This window comes from Eleutherodactylus coqui, chromosome 6 (genome assembly GCF_035609145.1).
Source record: "Eleutherodactylus coqui strain aEleCoq1 chromosome 6, aEleCoq1.hap1, whole genome shotgun sequence".
Classification (NCBI taxonomy): domain Eukaryota; kingdom Metazoa; phylum Chordata; class Amphibia; order Anura; family Eleutherodactylidae; genus Eleutherodactylus; species Eleutherodactylus coqui.
In genome coordinates this window covers 173829935-173850269 of record NC_089842.1, presented here as the reverse complement: position 1 = coordinate 173850269, position 20335 = coordinate 173829935, and the positions used below count along the sequence as shown (strand labels likewise).

Genomic DNA, 20335 nt, shown 5'->3' with positions numbered 1-20335 from the left:
TGGTGATGGAATACGGCAATGACAAATGATTTTACTGTGTAAAGGTAGTAAAACCTAAAAAAGAACAATACATTTGGTTTTGCCTTAATAGCACTGACCTGAAGAATGATATTGGCATTCTATTTATATAGACAGTGAGTGGTTTTTAAAATACGAAACCCACATTACACATAACAGAATAGCATATTTTCCTTCTCTCCAAATTTCTCCCCTCAGTGTACTTCTCACACCTTTACATATGACCCCACATTATAAATTAAGTAGTTAGACGTTTTGTTTGGGGTTTTACTATTTCTCATACTCCTAGATAAATACCATAAAGGGTGTAGCTTCCATAACGGGGTCACTTATTTTGGGGTGTGTCCCACTGTACCACCACTATAGGGACTGTCTGGACATATGACCCAGCTGAGAAGGGAAATGGCACAAATTTTGCTGGAATACCGGTAATTTGCAGTTTACGTCCACATATGGAAACGTTTCATACTCCAGAGAATTTACTTAGCAAATTGTGGGGTGTTTTTTCTTCTAGGGCCCCTTATGGAAATTAAATATTTGGAGCCAAACCTGCACATTATTGGAAAAATTGTGATGTTCATTTTCATGGCTCAATGTAAAAAATTTCTACTGGACACCTATGGGGTCAAAACACTCACTACACCCCTTGATTACATTTTTGAGGGATGTAGTTTCCAAAATGTGGTCACTCTTTGGAGGTTTCCACTGTATTGGTACCTCAGCCTGATAAAAAGGCCAATAATGATTCCAGCAAAATATGCAATCCTCCCCTTGTGAGCCCTATCATGTGCCCAAACAGTGGTTTACGTCCAGGTGTGGGGTATTTCCGTACTTGGGGAAAATTGTGTAGCAAATTATGGAGTGGTTTTTTTAAAATTCCCTTTTGACCCCTGCGGTATTAAAAGATTTGAGGCTAAACCTATGTATTGAAAGAATTACAATATTTGTTTTTATGTGCATGGCTCAATGTTAACAAAATGATCAAAAGACTTGTGGGGTCAAAACGCTCACTACAATGCTTAAGTCCAAAATAGGGTCCAATTTTAACAGCTCCCACGTGCACACGTGTACCTTGCCTATAGAAGCATGCACAACAGGGTGCACACTGTGCCTTATCTATAGCAACAGAATTCTGTCCCAAACCACAATGAACGGTCCTTAGCCATTAATTGTGATGTACTCCTATATCTTACTCTTCAATAGCGCCATATATTCCCCTGGTGGCAACACTTGATACTATTTTTTTTTTCCTTCAAGAAGTCTAAAACCTATACCCCACTGAGTAAACATAACTTTTTTTGGGTTCTGCCCCATAGATGTTTTTCATTAGAGAGCTCTGAACACTCTAATATGAGTATGATCACTCTGTAACTTGGCCATAATTGACCACTAAGTACAATGTGTCAGGAAAAAACAATCTCCGAATCACTTGGATAAGTAAAAGCACTTAAAAGTTATGACCACATACAGTGACATAGGTCAGATTTGCAAAATGAGTCTGCATCCTGTACTCTTAAGGCCTCTCTCAGACAAACGCTTTTTACCGCAATCAATTGCGGTGCTGGCCGGCGCTTTCCAGCGCAACGATCTTCTAGCGCTGTCTGCTCCATCTTTTAGCACACCTCATCTCCTATCACAATGATGGAGTGCGCTAAAACATGCTGTCAGACAAAAATTAAAGTAAAATCGTGGCACTTTGCCGCATTCGCGTGTGAGAAGACGCTAAGGGTTAAGCACATAGATGCACACTTTCCTTCATTTTTTGCCTATTTATTGTATTAATCTTGGTTCATGCTCTTCTTTAGTGTAATGACGGTGGCTGAAGAGGAAGAACCAAAGAGCTTAATCGCGATTACAATTCCTGAACCACAGAAGCCAACGGTTCTGTCTCCCAAGCAAGAAGTGTTGCCTCCTCCTCATAATTCCTCCAGCTCTTCCTCCTCCACAGAGGAGAGTAGTGTGACCGTCACAGAATCCGACACCACGGACAAGCCACTCTCCGAGGGAGAGCTTCTCTACAGTTATGGACAGATACTTGTTCCAGGTGGTAAGTACTAAACTAAATAAAGCCATCTAAATGCTCTGTGGTTATTAAATGCATTTTCATATCTACATGTAATATATCATGACTGTTTTTGACAACCCTCAAATTGGTTTAAAGCAATCTCCTGGTTTCGGAACAAAACTTTCAGGACCGGAGATGGAGGGGATGTATTGCCTACAGTTTTATTTATTCCCTTCTGTGTCTCTGATCCAACAGTTCCAGATCCCGTTTTCAGCTCTCCAAGTTGGCTGATGCAGTCTTCAGACTACTTAACCTCCGCTTTGTATTGGTAGTGTTAGACTACTGATGCACTATATTTGCTCTCTGATTGGCCCGAGCATCTTATGCAATCAGTACTGGCCAATCAGACAGCAGTGCAGTGTGCATATAGTAGTTAGAAAATTGCTGTAGCCAACTAGGAGAGCCAAAAATGGGGCCCGGAACCAGCAGATTGGAAGGGGTAGAATATAACAGGTGCAGAAATATACCCACCTCCCCCTCTTGTCTTAGGACAGAATTTTGTCCCAAAACTTTGGGATTGGTCTAAGATTAATAATAGTTAATCACTGAATAAATAAAAGATATACAACTTTTTAGCTCACAGAGCATTGTCTGTGTACTAGACACTATTTTATCCACTGACAGCAGAGCTAGGTATATGTTCTACCTCTCAATGTAAACAAGTGTTCTCATTCACTGACAGCAAACTAGTATCTTGAAAATGGTGAGGAATTGAAACAAAGTGTATTAGAAAGTTGTGGAGATTTTCATTTATCCGGTGACTAAGCTTTATGTACAGAAAACGTTTTTAGGGTACGTTCACGTTTAGCGGGGTTTATCTGTAACGGAAAATCTGCATCAAAACCTGTAGCAGACTTCACGTTTTTAGTGGAAGGGATGAAGCCTGCTGTGGATCTACATCAAAATTCACAGCAAGTGGTGCAGAGTTTTCTGCTGCAGAAAGTCGGCAGCAAATCTGCTATATGTAAGCCTACCTTTAGCTGTATGTTCACACGTGGCTGATTTGCTGCAGATTTTCCGAAGCTGTTAAGACCTGCTGCAGATCCACAGCAAATTTCACTTCTTGGTAGCAACCTGGATGAGATTTTCAGAAATCTCATCTGCACTAAATGAGTGTGCAAATTGACAGGCGGTGCGGAATCTAATCCACGGCATGTGGATTTTAGCATCAGATTCTTGGTGTAGTCTCCACCTCTTCAAATGAGGTTGTAAATTCTGCACCAAATGGTGCGATTTTACCCTGTAAAATGTCTGCTGCGTCACTCTGCAGCAAATTTCGCTTTGTGTAAACCTAGCCTAAAGGTGGTTTCACATACAGGAAAAACGCCACTGCAGATATTGATGCAGTTTTTTGAGCCAAAGCCAAAAGTGGATGCTGCATGAAGGAACGGTATAAGTCCTTCGTTTTTGTCTCCCATTTCCTTTGAATCCACTCTTGGCTTTGGACTAAAAAAAAAAAATGAAAAACTGCCACAAAAATTGTGTGCAAATTGCCAATAAGTTTTATTTTTTTGTATTTACCCTCGAGCTCTTCCACCTCTTAAGCTGAAGGTAAACTGACTGCACTCTGTAGGATATGTGTGGTTGTAGGTATTTTTACCCTATTTAGGATACTAGAGCAAAGGGGAACAAACCCTTCCACATTGCCTCACTCCTATTTAGGAGCATCTGGTATCCTGATGACTTCTGTTAGATTTTCCTTAAAGGAGTTGTCCAGTTTAGAAAGCAAATTTTCATATGCCCTGTTGGGGATTTCTGAGTTTCTACACGGGTCTCCTGTTTTAGGATCCTCATTTCGTGGCCAGAATAGAGAGCAGCAGTTACATTGCTCATCTCTCACTGTGGAGGACCTGTCCTGTCCTGCATTACACAGGCAACCCAAATAAGGGGGATGGAACAATACCTTTGCAGCGCCGCCTATTGGAAGGCAGCATTGCTGCATGTCAATGTTAGACTCTTTATTCAAGCCTAGTAACAATGACTGGGAATTGAAAGCCAAGCCAAAATCCATACACAGACAGCTGTTTCAAGATGTTTGCCCCTCATTAGTGTGCATGATTAAGGAGAAGCCTGCGATGTGGGTCAGGAATGCTATCTTTTCTCCTTAGGGAGAGCACCAGAGGGTGAGTGAGACTTATAAGGCCATTCATGCTCTTCTGGGTAATATGCAAGTAAGGGATTTCCGAATTGTGGCCTTACAAGGAAAGTGAAGAGTTACGGCTAGGTTGTCCCATAAATTACAGCTCCCTTCTGAGGATACAAGGAGGAGGACACCCCGTGATCAACTTCTTTTCTATCGAGATAGAATTATCCAAAGTAGAGAACCCCCTTTAAATGGGAGCAGCCGACCTTCAGACCTTCCACTCAGATTGCCATTTTTAAAATGTTGCTGGCTCCTGCTCAGAATTGAGGTCGGTATCTGTAGTTTTAAGTGCCATACATTTTCATTCCATGTATGCACCATTGCAGAGGCTCTGTTGCTTTTGCCATCGTTCTTGCAGGAAGCAGTGGAAAGGATGGCGACCCATTAATGATGGGGTCTACATTGCTTGAACATGTCCGCAGCTAAAATCTCCAGACACAGACTTCCATTCTTAAAGTGCACTGGTGGTCCTCCGCCACGGAGCCGCACACTGAATGTGTCTGAGACAGATTCGCTTAGAGCAATGTCTAAAAATGAAAATCATAAAATACTACTTGGACTGTAAGCGATGGGAACGGAGCTTGACATATTTCTTCAATCAGTTAGCTGGTATATTGTGCAACTACAGTTCTGTTGTAATGGTTTCCAGAACGTTCTATGATTTAGATTATATTCTGTTTATTTTTAAAGTATTAGCTTGAAAAATTAAAATGTGTTTTTTGTTCCAGGCTTGGCAGAAGGCGGACTGGTCTATCCAAACTTGACAGAAAGTTTATCCAGCACTCTTAAGGACGCTAATGATATGGTAAGAAGTCTTAGGATTATGTGTATACGTCATTCAGTGCAGCCTAAAGATTTGATTAAAAACAAGTTGGGACAAACGATTCGTAGTTGTGCTCACATACGCACAGACTTTCCTTCCTCTTGTTTTAAATGGACTGGGTTCTGTACGGGGGGAAGCCGTGGTCCCATATTCTGCTGCAGCTATAAGTGTATAGAAAAGCACTTCGCTATATATGCGGTCCATTTGGTATGCATTCTGGGGGTATAATAGACCCTATGAATATCCACACTAGTATTTTTGGTGCACATTTGGAACAGGCATACATTAATGGGATGTATCGTAAAAGTCTGATAAATGTTGGTCCCAGCTCTGGGACCTGCACCTATGTGGAGAACGTGGGTCCCCTACCTGCCTTGTGAGGCAACCACCACACTTGGCAGATGCCAGGTTTATGCTCTTTGTAGGATTTGTAGAATTTGTCTTATGCAATGTTTGGTGGGCTACTTGACTGATGTTCATTATTATGGACAGACAAGCCCATGGAATATACCATTCTGCTGTGTGGATAGGGGCATTGGTATAAGAATAGTAAGTGAGCGCAACTTTGAATACATTTATATTAGAAATGTGAATAGGACACACAATGTCTGCTGTCCAATGCCAGCTGTGCTTGACAATCTCAGGTGCAACTCACATACGGTCACCTGAATGCGGCTTACTTGCCAGTAATTGATATGTGAGCCCATTTATTTTTTGTAGCCAAATACAACAATTTTCTATTCCAGTTTAAATGTTGAATTTAAAAAAAATTCCACTGCCACCAGTAACGGCGAGATTCTTCCTCCAGGAATTCGATCCTCCCAGTGAAGGGCAGGTAATAGACAGGCCGTACAGAGGAGCACATCATGACCCCTTCCATTTGACCAAATTGAAACGGGGTTCCGTTGCGCGGCAAGAAGTTTTCTACCATCCTGAGGTAACTTGCTCTTCTTCGCTGTGCCATGCAGCAAGTTTCTAAGACTAAGTAGGTTGATGGGGGCAGAGATTTGAGAGTTTGTGTGTTTTAGCCCATTTATGCCTATTCTGGTCATATTCATAATGGCATCATTCTAGTGACATTTAGGGTATGTTCACATTGTGGAATCTGCTGCAGATTTTTCCACCTCTGAAAACTGCAGCAGAAATTTGCGGCTATCCATATGTATGCCTGTGCATGTGGGTTTAGAACCTGTCAGTGAGCAAATCCACTTGTGGAATTCCCGACGCGGACACTGTGTGGAGTCCTTGTCAAGAAGTGACATGTTGCTACTTTTTTTTTCTCCATGTGGATTTGAAATCCCTTTGGTATAGACTATGGCGTTAATTGCCATTAAAGAGAATGGGACACAGAATCGGCATGGATTCCACATCAAATCTGCAGCCAAATTCCAACATGTAAACCTACCCTTAGGCCTCATGTCCACGGGGAAAATCAGTCCCGCCGCGGATTCTTCATGCAGAATCCCGCAGCGGGTCCTTCCTTTCCCGCGGACATGAGGCCTAAAAAGAAGATTAACTTACCTGTCCGGACGCTGCAGATCTTCCCTCCTTCAAGGCCGGATCTTCTTTCCTCGGCCCGGCGGATTTGCTCGGCATGCCGGCAGCGCGCCGCATGCATGCGCCGGGCACTCCATTTTTTTTAACTTCTGCTCTCCTGCGCCGGAGAGCAGAAAATCAGGTGCGAGTGTGCCGTGGATCCGAACGGCTTCCATAGGCTTCGGGAAGCCTGCGGGAGCCTCCCCGTGGGAGACCCGCACTAAAATGGAGCATGCCGTGGGTGTTTTCCCGCACATGCAATCCGCGCCTCAAGGGAAAAGGACATCCATAGGTATTTAACTACCTGCGGGTGTCCAATGCATCCCTATGGGGCGCGGATTACGCTGCGGGAGAAGCACTGCAAACTTTTAATTTTATTTTAGCAGTGGACATGAGGCCTTAGGCCTCCTGCGCATGGGTGGACTTGTATTGCAAAATCCGGAGCCAGATTCCGGCTCCAGATTCTGCAGCAAATCCAGCCCATAGCATGCTATGACAATGCACAATTTCCTTCCCATGAGTAGAAATTGATTGCAATTTTCTGCTCACAGAGGAAAAATCGCAGCATTCTACAATTTTTGTTCGGGATACGCACGGCCAGCTTCCATTGAAGTCAATGGAAGCCAACCGTCCTGCGGCAGCCACATCATCACCATAGCAATGGTGCGGCATCCTCTGTACTGCACGTTGGCTGGCACAGCAGAGCAGAAGGCAGGTAAGCTGGGGTCACCATGTGCAGGCGGCCATAGGGTCCACCAAATGATATATTGTTTGAACAAGCGAACGAAGTAAGATTTCATTCGTGCAGCCTGCCTATAAAGCAGATACATGGTTCGCTCGGTCAAACAAGAAATCCTTATTTCGTTCACATTCACTGTGTAAGAAAATGAGAACGACTGAACGATCGGTATTTAAACCAAACGATTAGTGATCGAGCCAATGATGGCTTTTATGCCTGCATTACATGAACAATAAACGAAAAGCAAAAGATTTATCGTTCGATCGATGGCTGCGTTTAGACTGAACGATTATCGTTCATTTGCATGATTTTTTTGAACGATAATCGTTCCGTGTAAAAGGGCCTATACAGATTTGCTATTACTGTCTCTACAGAAGTGTTTATTTACTTAGCTATGTATTATCTTTGCTTTAGAGCTCTGGGGATGAGAACAGCATGGGGGAAATCAGTGAAGGTCAGAGGCCATGTCTGACACCAGCAGCCCAGCAGATCCTAGCGGGACATTCTGTTTTTACTGACAGAGCCGGCACTACAGCTCAGACTGCTGGACATCTAAGGATACGTCCATCATTCCACGGACCACAGATGAACATACCAGGTTATATATATTTTATTCATTTTCCTACTGCTCATATAAAGCCAACATATTCTCATTGGGGCTCACACTAATTGCTTAATCTCAAACACATATACTAAGGCCAATTTTAAAGGAAGCCAATCATATGTTTGAAGCGTGTGAAGAAATTGGCGCAGCACTCACATTAGCATGGGGGAACATACACACATTCGGGAAAAAAAGTAGATGTATGACCTCTTCCTGCATCTAAGTCTATAGTGTATGCTCTTGAAGAAGACCTCTACTTTTGGTGCTAATTCAGAGAGCGTTCATTCATGGCTGCCATTGCGGAACTCAGCAGCAAATCAGCTATGTGCGAACGCACTCTTTAAATTGACAAAAAATGATAATTCCTTATTATACGGATGGCAGAATCTTGATCATGGAGCAAGGAAGTCTTCTTTTAGGTGTTTTGAACTGCTACAGAATGGAGATAATATCTCTCTACTTTTGGCTGCAATGATGAATTTATATACAAGGTTGATCATACCCATACAAATATCACATGTACTGTCTGAGAGACCTCTGCTGTGCTACCAGTGCAAAGGTGGGGGCAAATCTTTAAAGTAGTGTGATTATAGATAGTCTATAATAGTCAAAGCGTACAACCTATACATACGCAGCAAAAAAAACTTACCGGACACCCATGTACTTTAATAGATGCAACTGTTTTGGGTTTTTTTTAAAGGAAGACTCCCAGGTCCCTATTAATCATCCTAGGGCTGTGCACGTTGCATTACAGTGACAGACACAGAGATTTCATCGGTTTGTCGCTTATACTTATCACTTCACCATTTTAGGAAAACTTGTGTTAGAAAATGTGTATCTCGGAATGAGAGGAGTCCCATGTAGTTCATTAGTATTCATATATTCACTGCTCTCTCCCGCCCTCCCCTGCTACGAAATAACAGGTTTCTCCATATGCATAATGCTACATGGAAACCTGTTAATCAGCGACGGGAGGCGGGGAGAGCAATGAATATATGAATATTAACAAGGCACACCAAACTCCTCTCTACCCGCTCCTCACACTTTCAATTATAAGTTTTGCAAAACAGATGAACTGATCTGTATAAGCGACACCACTGAAATCTGCATGTCTGTTACTATACTATACATAAATGATTGGGGACTTAGCCTTCAACCCCTTTGTGCCCCATGATGTACATATAAATCACGGTGAAGAGGAGGTTGAGACGAAATGCCGTATACTTACAGCATATGAATGGCGCAAGCTCGGTTTCTGAGCCTCTGCCATCCGCAGTTGGAGTTGGCTGTGACTGATTGCTACAACAGCGGGGATCGGTAAGAACATTGGTCGGGGCATGCACAAGGTTCACAGACAGTGGGCGCTCATTCTGTGACGTCATCAGCCCTCCGCCATGTAATCACTGGGACCAATGGGCTGTAATCACTATGATTAGCATATGTGAACACAGGAACCAGTGGGCATATTTGTTGTCACTTAGTTCTTCCAATGTAATGAAGAAAAAGCTAAATAACATTTTATAGTAACTTGACAGAAGGGTTTGTAATTGCCGGTGTTTTTTTTTTTTCTTCTTTTATCTCCGTACATTTTAAATATATATACATACACTAAAAAAAATAATTCTGTTCCCTCCCCAGGAGTAAGCCAGGGAGACGCCGATAATATTAGTTCTGGGCCAATGAGTCTCGGTGATCTGGAATCTCAGCTCTTGCCTGCTTATTATCCACATGCCGAAGATTTGCACCAAATTCCAGCTGCGGCCAGAAACACCTCACAGGTGAAGACATGAATGCTTTGTTCTGTACTGGCTTTTTTATTCTTCCACATGTGTTTTATATTTTGGGCTATTTCTACTTCTGGAACAAACAAGGGCCCTTCAGTACCTAACGTTTTATAGCCTCCGCCAGGAAAGAAAGCCTAATTATTCGACTTTAGTCATAGAATATGAAAACAAATGTCTGTTTCTACAATGACAAGTGGAGTATTTGTTGGGAACGATTTCAATTTTGCCTTACATTTTAATTTATTGATTTAGTTTTACTTAAATTACATTAAACAGCCAACATAAGATGTGCCTGTACAATTACACTACTAAATCAAAGGCAGACGTACGGCGTGTCAGAAAGTGTTCTCACTCAGGACCCCGGGTGATCATTACAATGAAGAGTCCTGTTGGACCTTTCATTAATCTTTCATTCTCCATGACCTGTCAAAGAGTGCTAAAATGTAAGTTACCATAGGTTTACTGTTAGGACGTTCATCTAGTATCTTAGTATAGGGATTCTGCTGCACTTTGAACAGTTCTTTGTACCTGATTTGGCAAACTAAAATCCTGCTGCCATCCATTATTGGTTTGTCTCCATGATCCCTCTACACTTCTAGTAAAAGCTGTAGGGATTGGAGTTTGTAGCGGTTCAGACAGAACTGTGACAGGGTTCTACATACTCACCATTGCTTATGTTGACAATAAAAACGTGTTAGACCTTGCCATCGTAGACTTTAGTGAAATATCAGTAATAATCAAAATGATTGGATCCAATTCTGAGCCCTGTACCAAAGTGCTGTCAGAATTTAGTCCACTTGTTCAAGACCCACCCAATAGAACTAAATATTACAGTAGTGTTGAGCGAACTTTTGAAAAGTTTGGTTCAGTCGGTTCGCCGAATTTCATCAAAAAGTTTTGTTAGTCTAAATTTTTCCAATTTTTGTGCGATGCGATTTTAACATTGGAAAGCCCTATTGACTTTTGCACTTAAAAATCACGGCAAAATTGCGGGAAAAAAAAGCCACGAGAAAATTGCAAGTGGCAGCGATTTTTTTGCGAGAAAAAGTAGCGCTGACGCTCAAAAATCGCAGAAAAAAAGATGTCATTTTTGCCGCAATTTTCTCACGGCGGTATCGCAACTGCCAGTGTATAGGAGCCCTATCAGCCATAAAATGTATCTTTCTTCCTCTCCTTCTTCCTCTTCCATGTTCCATGGTTGGCACTGTTGCCTTGCAGCACTCTGGTCCTGGATTCAAACATGACCATGCACAACATCTGCATGGAGTATGTAAGCTTTGTTTCTTCTTCTCCTCTGGAGGAGAAGATATTAGGCAGGGTTCACATGGGGCGGAATTTCCGTGCGGACTTTCCGCATGGAAATTCCGTCGGCAATCTTAAACCTGAGCCTAAGCGGCAAAGTGGATGACCTTTGCAAGGATGTCGTCCACATGCTGCAGACAAGCCATTGTGGCCAAGCTGCGCTGAAACTGACATGCCCCGCAGATTTTAAAGCCGCGGCATGTAAATTTTATCGCCGTTTCCGCTGCTAACTCTCTCCTCTCTATGGGCAGAGGTGGCTGCAGCGGAATACAGGCAGCAAAGCAGCTTCAAAACCCTCGTCAAACGATGCCAGTTTTGAAGCAGCCTTTCTGCCGCGGAAATCTTCGTGCGCTCCCGCTGCGGTCATTTTGCAAGATTTCTGTGGGATTTACGTCCCGTGTGACCACAGCCTTAGTGGGTTTTGTTGAAATGAACCGCCTGAGGTTTCAGCTTGTGCTGAACTGAAATTTTAGCACTTTATCTATACATACACAATGCATAGATGTTGTGTATATCTTGACCTTCGAAAAGCATTTGACAAAGTATCTCATACCATACTTATTGAAAAAATGACCAAAAATGGGATTGACAAGGCAACTGCTAGGTGGATTCACAGCTGGCTGAGTGATCGTACTCAAAGAGTGGTCATAAATGGCTGCACATCCAAGTGGAAGAATGTCCTAGGCCCAGTGTTCAACATTTTTATAAATGATCTGTAGAAGGTAATTGATGGGAAGCTGATCAAATTTGCTGATGACAGGTAGGAGGGATAGCTAACACTAGGGAAGAGAGCGTTTTTCAAAAGCATCTGACAATACTCGAATTTCACACACATTGAAAATCAATGAGCTTTCCATTTTAAAGCGGATCTGTCAGCTTAATATGCAGTCCTGTGTAAGGGCAGGATGCTACAGGTCCTTGTAACCGAAGGGTGCAAGTCACCCCATGCTGTTTCTGAGCTCCGCCACTGCTAGTCAGATGCTGCCACTTCCGCATCACCTGATTAGCAGCGGCCACTCTCGCTAGCGGTATGGGGTGAGGGTGCACGCTAGGCTCTGGGATTGGCAGCGCACAGGGTATTCCCTGGTGAGAGGACTGTTTTCTGCACACTGAAATCGGCTGCGAAGCGCAGCTGTTTTTGGATCAGCATCCGCACTAATGGAGAACATACCCTAAATGTAAAAAAAATGTATAGTAGTCTGTTTATAGCCGACAGACTGTATATATGTATGTGCATATATTACAGCTTGTCGGTCTATGCTCTGAGGGGCAGGAGTAGTGCTCCACTCACTAAAACAGCAGTCCACTGTATTCTTTCAGCACCCCTCCTAGCCCAATGGAGGTGAAACATTTAGATAATGAGATGCCGCCACTTAATGGGAGGGTTACTATTATTGAGTTACATTAGTTTGGATTGTATTTGGATGCTGGGCTGCTAGAGGAACTGAATTGATGACACAGACAGCCACAAGAGTGTTAGCAGGAAGGTTCCAATTAAGATTCTTACCATTGGAGTCATTATTGGATTTAGTCTGGTACCATCTGGGCCACACACCCCATGGGTTGGATTTCATCACCTAATTTGTTATTTACAGTTACATTTGGCGCTCATTTTCACCGAGGGCCACATCAGCCATATGGTTGCCTTTAAAGGGCAGATTGAAATTGTAAGATTGTATTATAATAAGGATCCCTATAGTGACCCCAGTAGTAATAGGGTCCCCATCGTGGCCCCAGTAGTAAGTGACCCCCATAGTAGCTCCAGACGTAATAGTGTCCTCTGTATTCACCTCAGTAGTAATGTGTCCCCCATAGTGGTCCCAGTAGTAATAGCAACCCACCCCACCCCCTATTGGCCTCTGGACAGGCAGCATCCATACAGGCATTCCATTCACCCAGCCTGCTGCTCTGATCCAGCGGCAGCCACAGCTGAGCCTGTGACAGCTGACCCCTCCCCTCAGTGTCTGTGCCGCCTACAGGACAGTGCATTCAGACACCGTGGAGGCGGGCGGGCAAGGACAGAGGTCACAGACTGCCCTTCCAACTCCAGACCAGAGCTGCGGGCTAAAATGAGACCTCGGTCTGCATTCGGCCAGCGGGCCTTGTGTTTGACATATGTGCTATAGATTAAAGTACTATTAAGTCAGTATGCCTTAAGGAGGTATTTGAAATGGATTTTCTAACCCAGACAACCCCTCTGAGAGGCATTGTGTTTCATGGTTTACCTTTGGCTGACATTTGTAACTGCTCTACGGTGGCAAATGGCATAGGAAAGCGATGTAGGCTGTAATCTCCAATATAGTAAGAAGGGAAAAAAATACCAACCCATTCCTGCCTAACTTATGCCAAAAGGATACTCACTAGTCCAAAAAATATATATTAGTCCACTGGACTACTTTATTGTAGAGGTGTCATGAGTTACTATTTGGACCGCAGGAGGAACTTTTTTTTTTTTCCGCTGTCACTGAACACAGTTTTATCTGTAGTTTTGTCCACAACAGGATAAGTTAGCATTCTACTTGTAATTCCTATTTGAGCCTTTTCCCCACTTTTATGCTTGGGGTGTAATAAGGTGATTGGTCCAAGTCCTTGCTCGGGGTCACTCCGTTTGGGGCAGACCCAATTAGGGATAGACCTAGGATATTTTAGGGTCTGAGCAAGTTCCATCTTTTTTCTCCTCCCTCATTTTTTTCCCTTTGGGACCCCTGCATACCTGTCCAAATTCTTCCTTATTATGTACTGCGGACGTGCTGGCTGGCGCACATGCGCAATACAGATTATGCAGCACCGTCTTTAGGCGATAACACGGATCCCGTAACCTTTCTGCAATGATGATTGCGGAAGGGCCGTGGGTCGAACAGCTTCCATTGACTTTAATGGAAGCCACCCGCGTGGAATCTGCCTAGAAATAATGAATGCTGTGATTTTTTTTTTTTTTTCCCCCTTGACGGAAAAGTGCTCTTTTTGTCTGTGAGCTGCTGATTTCTTCTGCCTTTACTCATTTCTACTACCCTGCCAGGAATCCTATCTGCTGCATCCTCAGTGAGGTTATGATTCTCAGACTAAAATTGGTCTAGTCCTATAGGAATTCTCCTACTTAGTACATAAGGACCCCAGATGGTTTATCTAAAAGCAAAAGTATAAACTTTGGTTGAAATGACAGCAGGGCCTTTGTTCCGCTTACATCATTCTAGGTGTTTATAGGGGTACCTTTAGGGCTGCAATCCGATCTGCTGCCAGGGTATTGTTTCTGGAAGGAGCTACCGGCTGACAGAATGGAATACAGAAAAAGAAGGAAAACATAGAATGGCGTCTCTTGTAAACTAAGTTGCTTTTTAACACGTTTCCTAATTACGGCAGGGTCCTGGAGAACCTCAAAGGGAGCGCCGGCCAGTGCCTACCCGCCTCATACAAGTTGGTGTTAAGTCAAGCGATGATCCACAGCAAGGTAAATGTTTGTCTGAGTTTTAACAGCCAGTGGTTTGGCAGAGGATGTTTTTCTATGCACATGCTAAGTATTCTGAGGCTGGTGTGAAACTGCATTCTGCTGGGAGGTGTCAGACACCCCTATGGATGGAATGTGGAAGGCAATTCAAGCGGTGAATACTGCAGACTGCCACAAGATGGCAGCACTGTTTCTGCAGTCCTACACGCTGAGGTCATAGAATGTGGTCGCTGGATATGGTTTGTGGTTTTTAAGAACCTTTTGTTAAAATTGTTCATTTCATTTGCTAAAACAATTAAGTTTTAAAGTCCCATTTTATAGGAATTCACATAGAACTGTTTTTAATTGTCTTCATGCTCCCATTCCAGGAAAACCGTATGCACTGTGTAATGCCTAGACAGGTACATGATATAGGTATTCTGTCTTTGAATCACCGTGTCGCCTCCTCGGACCTTGCACTAGACAAGGGATGCTATAGAAGTTTAGGCTACGGTCACATGTAACGTGTTTTTTGGGGGGGTTTTTGTTTTGTTTTTTTCCAGAAGATTTTGTTGTATTTCTGTGTCAAAATTTGCATGTAAAACAAATTTCACCGCCTTATTTGAACAGAGAAAATCCATACTGAAAATCTGCATCATGAATTGATATGCTGCACATTTAAAACCCACAACAGAGGTCAGTTTGCTCTGCGGACTTTTTCAGCAACTTGTAAATGAGATTTCTCAAAATCCCATTCACTTTGCTAACACAATAATACATTGCAGATTTTCCACAGGGAATTGCAAAAAATCTGCACTGTGCCAGCCATGTGTGAACATACCCTTAAGATCCATTCATCAGGCCATACCATTGTTTTATTCTTCAACCCCTGTCCAGATGTCCTATTAGAGCATATATGTAGACATCCCGCAGAGGAGCCCAATGCTTGACACCCCTTCTACTAGATATAGCTAAGAGTGCTGCTAATCTGAAGGACTCACCACAACATAATTACATGGTCTCCTATTTTTTAATTATTGCGTTACTGAATATTGTGTTGTTTCTAACTATATAAAGGCCCGTTTACACGCAATGATTTCTCAAAATTTGTTCAAACAATGGCATATGATCATTGCGTGTAAATGCTGCCATCATTCACTCTTCGGCTGAGCGATGATTTTAAGGTGAGCTTAAAATCCATCGTTCAGCGGGAGAGTAGATAACACAGACTGCACGCTGTGTTCTCCACTGGAGTCGGAGATTACATTGTATACTGCTGATGGCCTTTGTGAGAACAATGGAGCTGTGTGCAGAGCTCAGACCACATGCTGCACTCTGCAAAAAGCTCCTGGAGGCCCTTTTACACGCAAATAAAGCTGATCAAGTGTTCACGGACATGAGTGTCCATTAACACTTTATGCAAAATGATCGCTAAAACCGTCAATCTTTCAAGCGTTTGAACTGAATTGTTCGATGTAAATGGGCCTGTTTTTGTATTATTCCAAGTTGCCAGCACAGTGTTGTTGTAGAGTACAAAAACTGTGTATTCCTATTAAAGTATATTATAATTAGAGATGAGCAAACTTACTCGTTTAGGGCGTTTGTGCATTCGAGCACCGCTTTTTCCGAATAAATGACTACTCGGACGAAAAGATGCGGGGGGCGTGGCGTGGTGGAGCAGTGGGGAACAGAGGGGAGCTCTCTCTCTCGCTCACCCCCCCCCCCTAATTTCGGAAAAAGCGGTGCTCGAGTGCAAAAACGCCCTAAACGAGTACGTTCGCTCATCTCTAATTATAATCAAGACCCTAAAAATTCCCTGGGTCTATGAAGTCTCTGTCCATGAGATGTGTGCCTCAGCCTTCTGAAACCAGATCACTGTTAAGTTGCTTTCACACTAGCGTATTATAGCTCTGTATTTGGTCTGTGTTTTGTGGACCATAATTAATAGATAATGTAAATCTACGTATTTTTCACAGCTGTTTTTTAAAAACGCAGCATGACCTATTTTTTTCCTGCTACATTGCTATTTTTTTTCTTCCTATTGGGCAAATATGAATCAATATTTGCCCAATAGAAAATAAAATCTACAGAGGCAAAAAGAGATCAAAGTCTGATGAACTACTGATGACATACGGTTGTAATATGTGTAATATGGGTCTCTTTTATCGACGTGTTAGAGTACACTTGTCTGAAAGCGGCCGTAGGAACATCTTTTATTACTCTGATTTAAGCTGGGATAGCCTTCTCATGATTCAGAAGCTTGGAGGTGATCCGTGATGAGGAGAGACAGGGGAAGGATCAACATTTTTTTGACTATAGCACTTATAAATCTTGTTATTTGTATAGCACCAACTTATTCCGCAGCGCTTACAGGTAATTTTTTATTTATTACCCCCCACCAAGCTGGGTACTCATTTTACCGACCTCGGAAGGATGGAAGGCTAAGTCGACCTTGAGCTGGTTACCTGAACCAAGCGGGGATTGAACTTGCAACCTTATATTTACTGTCAACTATTTTGCAGTGATCAGAACAATTTTTCCATGAGGAATTTTCTCAGATGACTGTGCTGACATCCTAAGAATGTAGCTTTATTGCCTCTCATCTGAAAATGGTTATTGAACAGAACTAAAGCCTTACCTTTGGAGGAATAAATATACAACCAATTAGTTTGTCAGCATTTGTGCGCAAAGTATCATTCTGTCACTTATCAAGTAAAATACCATGGTGTTTCTGCAGGGATTTGCATAGCAAACATGCCCCATACCAAAAGGATGAGGCGGCACTAGTGGGCTCTAAAAGTCATGTGACTTACACGCTAACCACTAATTACCTGGTACCCACTTCTTCAGATTCCTACAGATCAGACACTCGCTGCAGACATAATTCCCATCTCCTGGACCCTATATCACACTACCCCCTGATAGGTATAATACGCTCCTAATGTCCACAGGGCCTTATATCCATGTTGTACGCCTATCTAATCACATCAAAGACCTCTCACAATACTTACCCCCTGCTCAAATGGAAAACACTGATACCAACTTTGACAAATGACTCCTTACCAGATCTACTAGCCCCTCTATTTGTTCCTCCTGTGGCTAGTAAAAAAAATGATACATTTGTATATTGTACACCAGTGCTAGCTCACTCCAGTGAGCCTGCAGAAAATGGGCAGAATTCCATCCTCTCAGTGTATTAGATGTCCATATGACTCTGCTGATTTTTGGCATATGATTTGGGAGTGTCCAGTTATTGGAGGCCTCTTGGGAGAGGGCACTGACCTCTTCTCTGTGGTTTTGGGAACCCCTGTCCCTATATGCTCTGAAATATGCCTATTCAGGATACACGATGAGGAGATTTGGCAGCACCATAGTTAAAGCGTTGTTTGGCACTGCGTGTTAAGGTAGCAGAAATGCTGTCCTAGGCTCTCGCTCATGACCTGAAGGTTGCGGGTTCAATCCCCGAATGGTTCAGATACCCGGCTCAAGGTTGACTCAGCCTTCCATCCTTCCGAGGTCGGTAAAATGAGTACTGAGCTTGGTGGGGGTAATAAATGACCTGAAAATGCTGCAGAATAAGTTGGCGCTATACAAATAACAAGATTTATTTCATTTTTATATTAGAATATTTTTGAGAGAGGTTTTTTTCTTGGCTAGGAAAGTAATAGCATTACGTTGGCTGGATCACCAGTATGATCGGAAATTGGTCAGTTCCACTATTCCATATCTGTATGGTTTCTAAAGGGCGCAGATGCCCAGAAAAATTTGACAAGATATGGGGTCTGTGGTGCAGCTCCCCACTCACAGCCTACCCTCCACGCTTACTCTCAGCCTCCATTTCAATGTTTCAAAGACGTCCCATTAACAAGAACATTTCTGGTCTGGAACCAGAGGTCTACTAACACTACATCTAAATTCCTTCTATTTACCTCTTATTTGAGGATTTCCGCTACAGGGATGATTTACCTTCTTTGTCATATGTTATCAGCGGTACGATAATTTGTCATGCTTTTGCTTGTATCACAATGCTACAAAAGATCTAGTAATTTACTTACTTTTCAATAAAACAAGTAAAAAAAAAAATTGTGTGACTTCGCTGGACAATGAGCAAAACAACGAATCTCCAGGCCACAGCACTGATAAGTGGGTAGGCGGTAACATGTCTGCAGTTAATGGGACAGACACCATACTGGTTGGGTGGTCTCCCTCCCTCAGTCGTACGCCACACTATGGTGGCCCGCTCCAGCATAGTTTAGGAACACAATAGCAGTTTTTAGAATATGATTGCGCCCCTTTAAAGAAAAATGCTGTTGAAATCCCCACAAATATGTTACGCTTTTCCATGGAGACAAGTATTTGGAGACTGTTGTGATTTATTAGTCTGTATTCTTCCCTATATGACATTTGTAAATGTAGTTTATCATTAATAGAAATATATTCTCATGTTTTGTAGACAAAGTGGAGACTTTGGTACAATTTATATCTAATTTTGGGCTTTGTGGCACCCTTGAATCTTTTCTTCAGTTTATGCAGCTGTTTTCAGTGATTTAATGCCCTATTATTTATGTGGTGGTGAAACCACAGAGTCTGTTTCTAGAATACAAGTTTTCTATTTTCTTAATGCAACTGACCAGTAGAATGTCTTCATTCATTTGTGGCTCTAAGGGACAGCCTGAAAATCTTTCCTTTGATTGATGATGTGGTTAATGACATAATGAATTGTGCTTTGCTATTGCTGTGTACAAAGTAACTTGTGTACAACAGTAAACCATTTAGAATGGAGCCTTTGAATACTTACAGCAGCACTCAACTCTTAAGGACTGGAGGTTCTAGCTTATACAACATCTAGAGTATATATGTAAGGCTTCTACACTACAGCCTATGAGCCACTTCGGGATTTCCATATGGGTGAATATGGTTGGGATGACCCTTGCAACCGTAGCAAAAAATTAGTCAATTTTCTTGCAATTTTCCCACAGGGAAAAATGTAACTTGTACTCAAGTTGACATAATACAGTAATTTTGCTTGCTTAGGAAGTCTATATGTGCCTAATAAAGCATCGGATCTCCATGACCAGCTGCTGCAATGTGACTATCCTCACCAGTCTTTGCCCGTCCTGCTCCATAGACAAGACTCTGCTGATGGGGCACAAGAAGAGTTTACGTATCTTCATACTGATGCTTTCCTATATCCCATATATGAAAGCGGCAGGCTGACGTGGCGCCATGACTGCCAGTGTAATCTAAGGAGCTGCTTTTTCCTTCTCCTTGATAATTGGTCACGGCTAAGTAAAACTATTTACCCTTTAAAATTATATAAAAGTGACCCTCCAACTGGAGAGTTAATTCAAAGAAGAACCCCAGCAAAAATATAAGATCTGGAATAAGAGGGGGAGGGGGGCGGGGGGAGGTCTGTGTACTTCGTGTGGACCCATATCTGTAAATGGGCTGCGTAGTACTGATCTGTAGTCGGGCCGTGTGCATGGAATGAATTTCTACCTGTGTCAGCCATTAGAATTTGTTGTGAAATTCAGCCTTTTCTTACCTCCTTAGCCCCTTAGTGATGGGCCTGTTTTATGCCCTAATGACAAAACAATTTTTCAGTTTTTTTTTTTTTCTTTGTCTCATTCCTAGAGCCATAACTTTTTAATTTTTCAGTCAACATAGCCGTATGAGGGCTTGTTTCTTACAGGAAAAGTTGTACTTTCTAATTACATCATTTTGGGGTACATCTAATGCAGTGTTTCTCAACTCCAGTCCTCACGGACCCCCAACAGGTCATATTTTCAGGATATCCTATAGTAAGAACACCTGTGGCAATGTCTGAGGCACCGACAATAATTACATCACCTGTGTAATACTGAGGAAATCCTGAAAACATGACCTGTTGGGGTCCC

General features: G+C 42.6%; 1 protein-coding gene across 3 annotated transcripts in view; it reads left to right on the top strand.

Annotated features, from left to right (window-relative positions):
- KIAA0586 (KIAA0586 ortholog) overlaps positions 1 to 20335 on the top strand; it is a 167584-nt gene that overhangs the window by 91700 nt on the left and 55549 nt on the right. For all 3 annotated transcript variants that reach the window (XM_066608234.1, XM_066608233.1, XM_066608235.1), the window contains exons 25-30: positions 1824 to 2065; positions 4955 to 5031; positions 5858 to 5986; positions 7739 to 7922; positions 9567 to 9706; positions 14375 to 14462. In XM_066608234.1, the coding sequence (XP_066464331.1) occupies positions 1824 to 2065; positions 4955 to 5031; positions 5858 to 5986; positions 7739 to 7922; positions 9567 to 9706; positions 14375 to 14462 (860 nt within the window). The remainder of the gene's footprint in view (positions 1 to 1823; positions 2066 to 4954; positions 5032 to 5857; positions 5987 to 7738; positions 7923 to 9566; positions 9707 to 14374; positions 14463 to 20335) is intronic.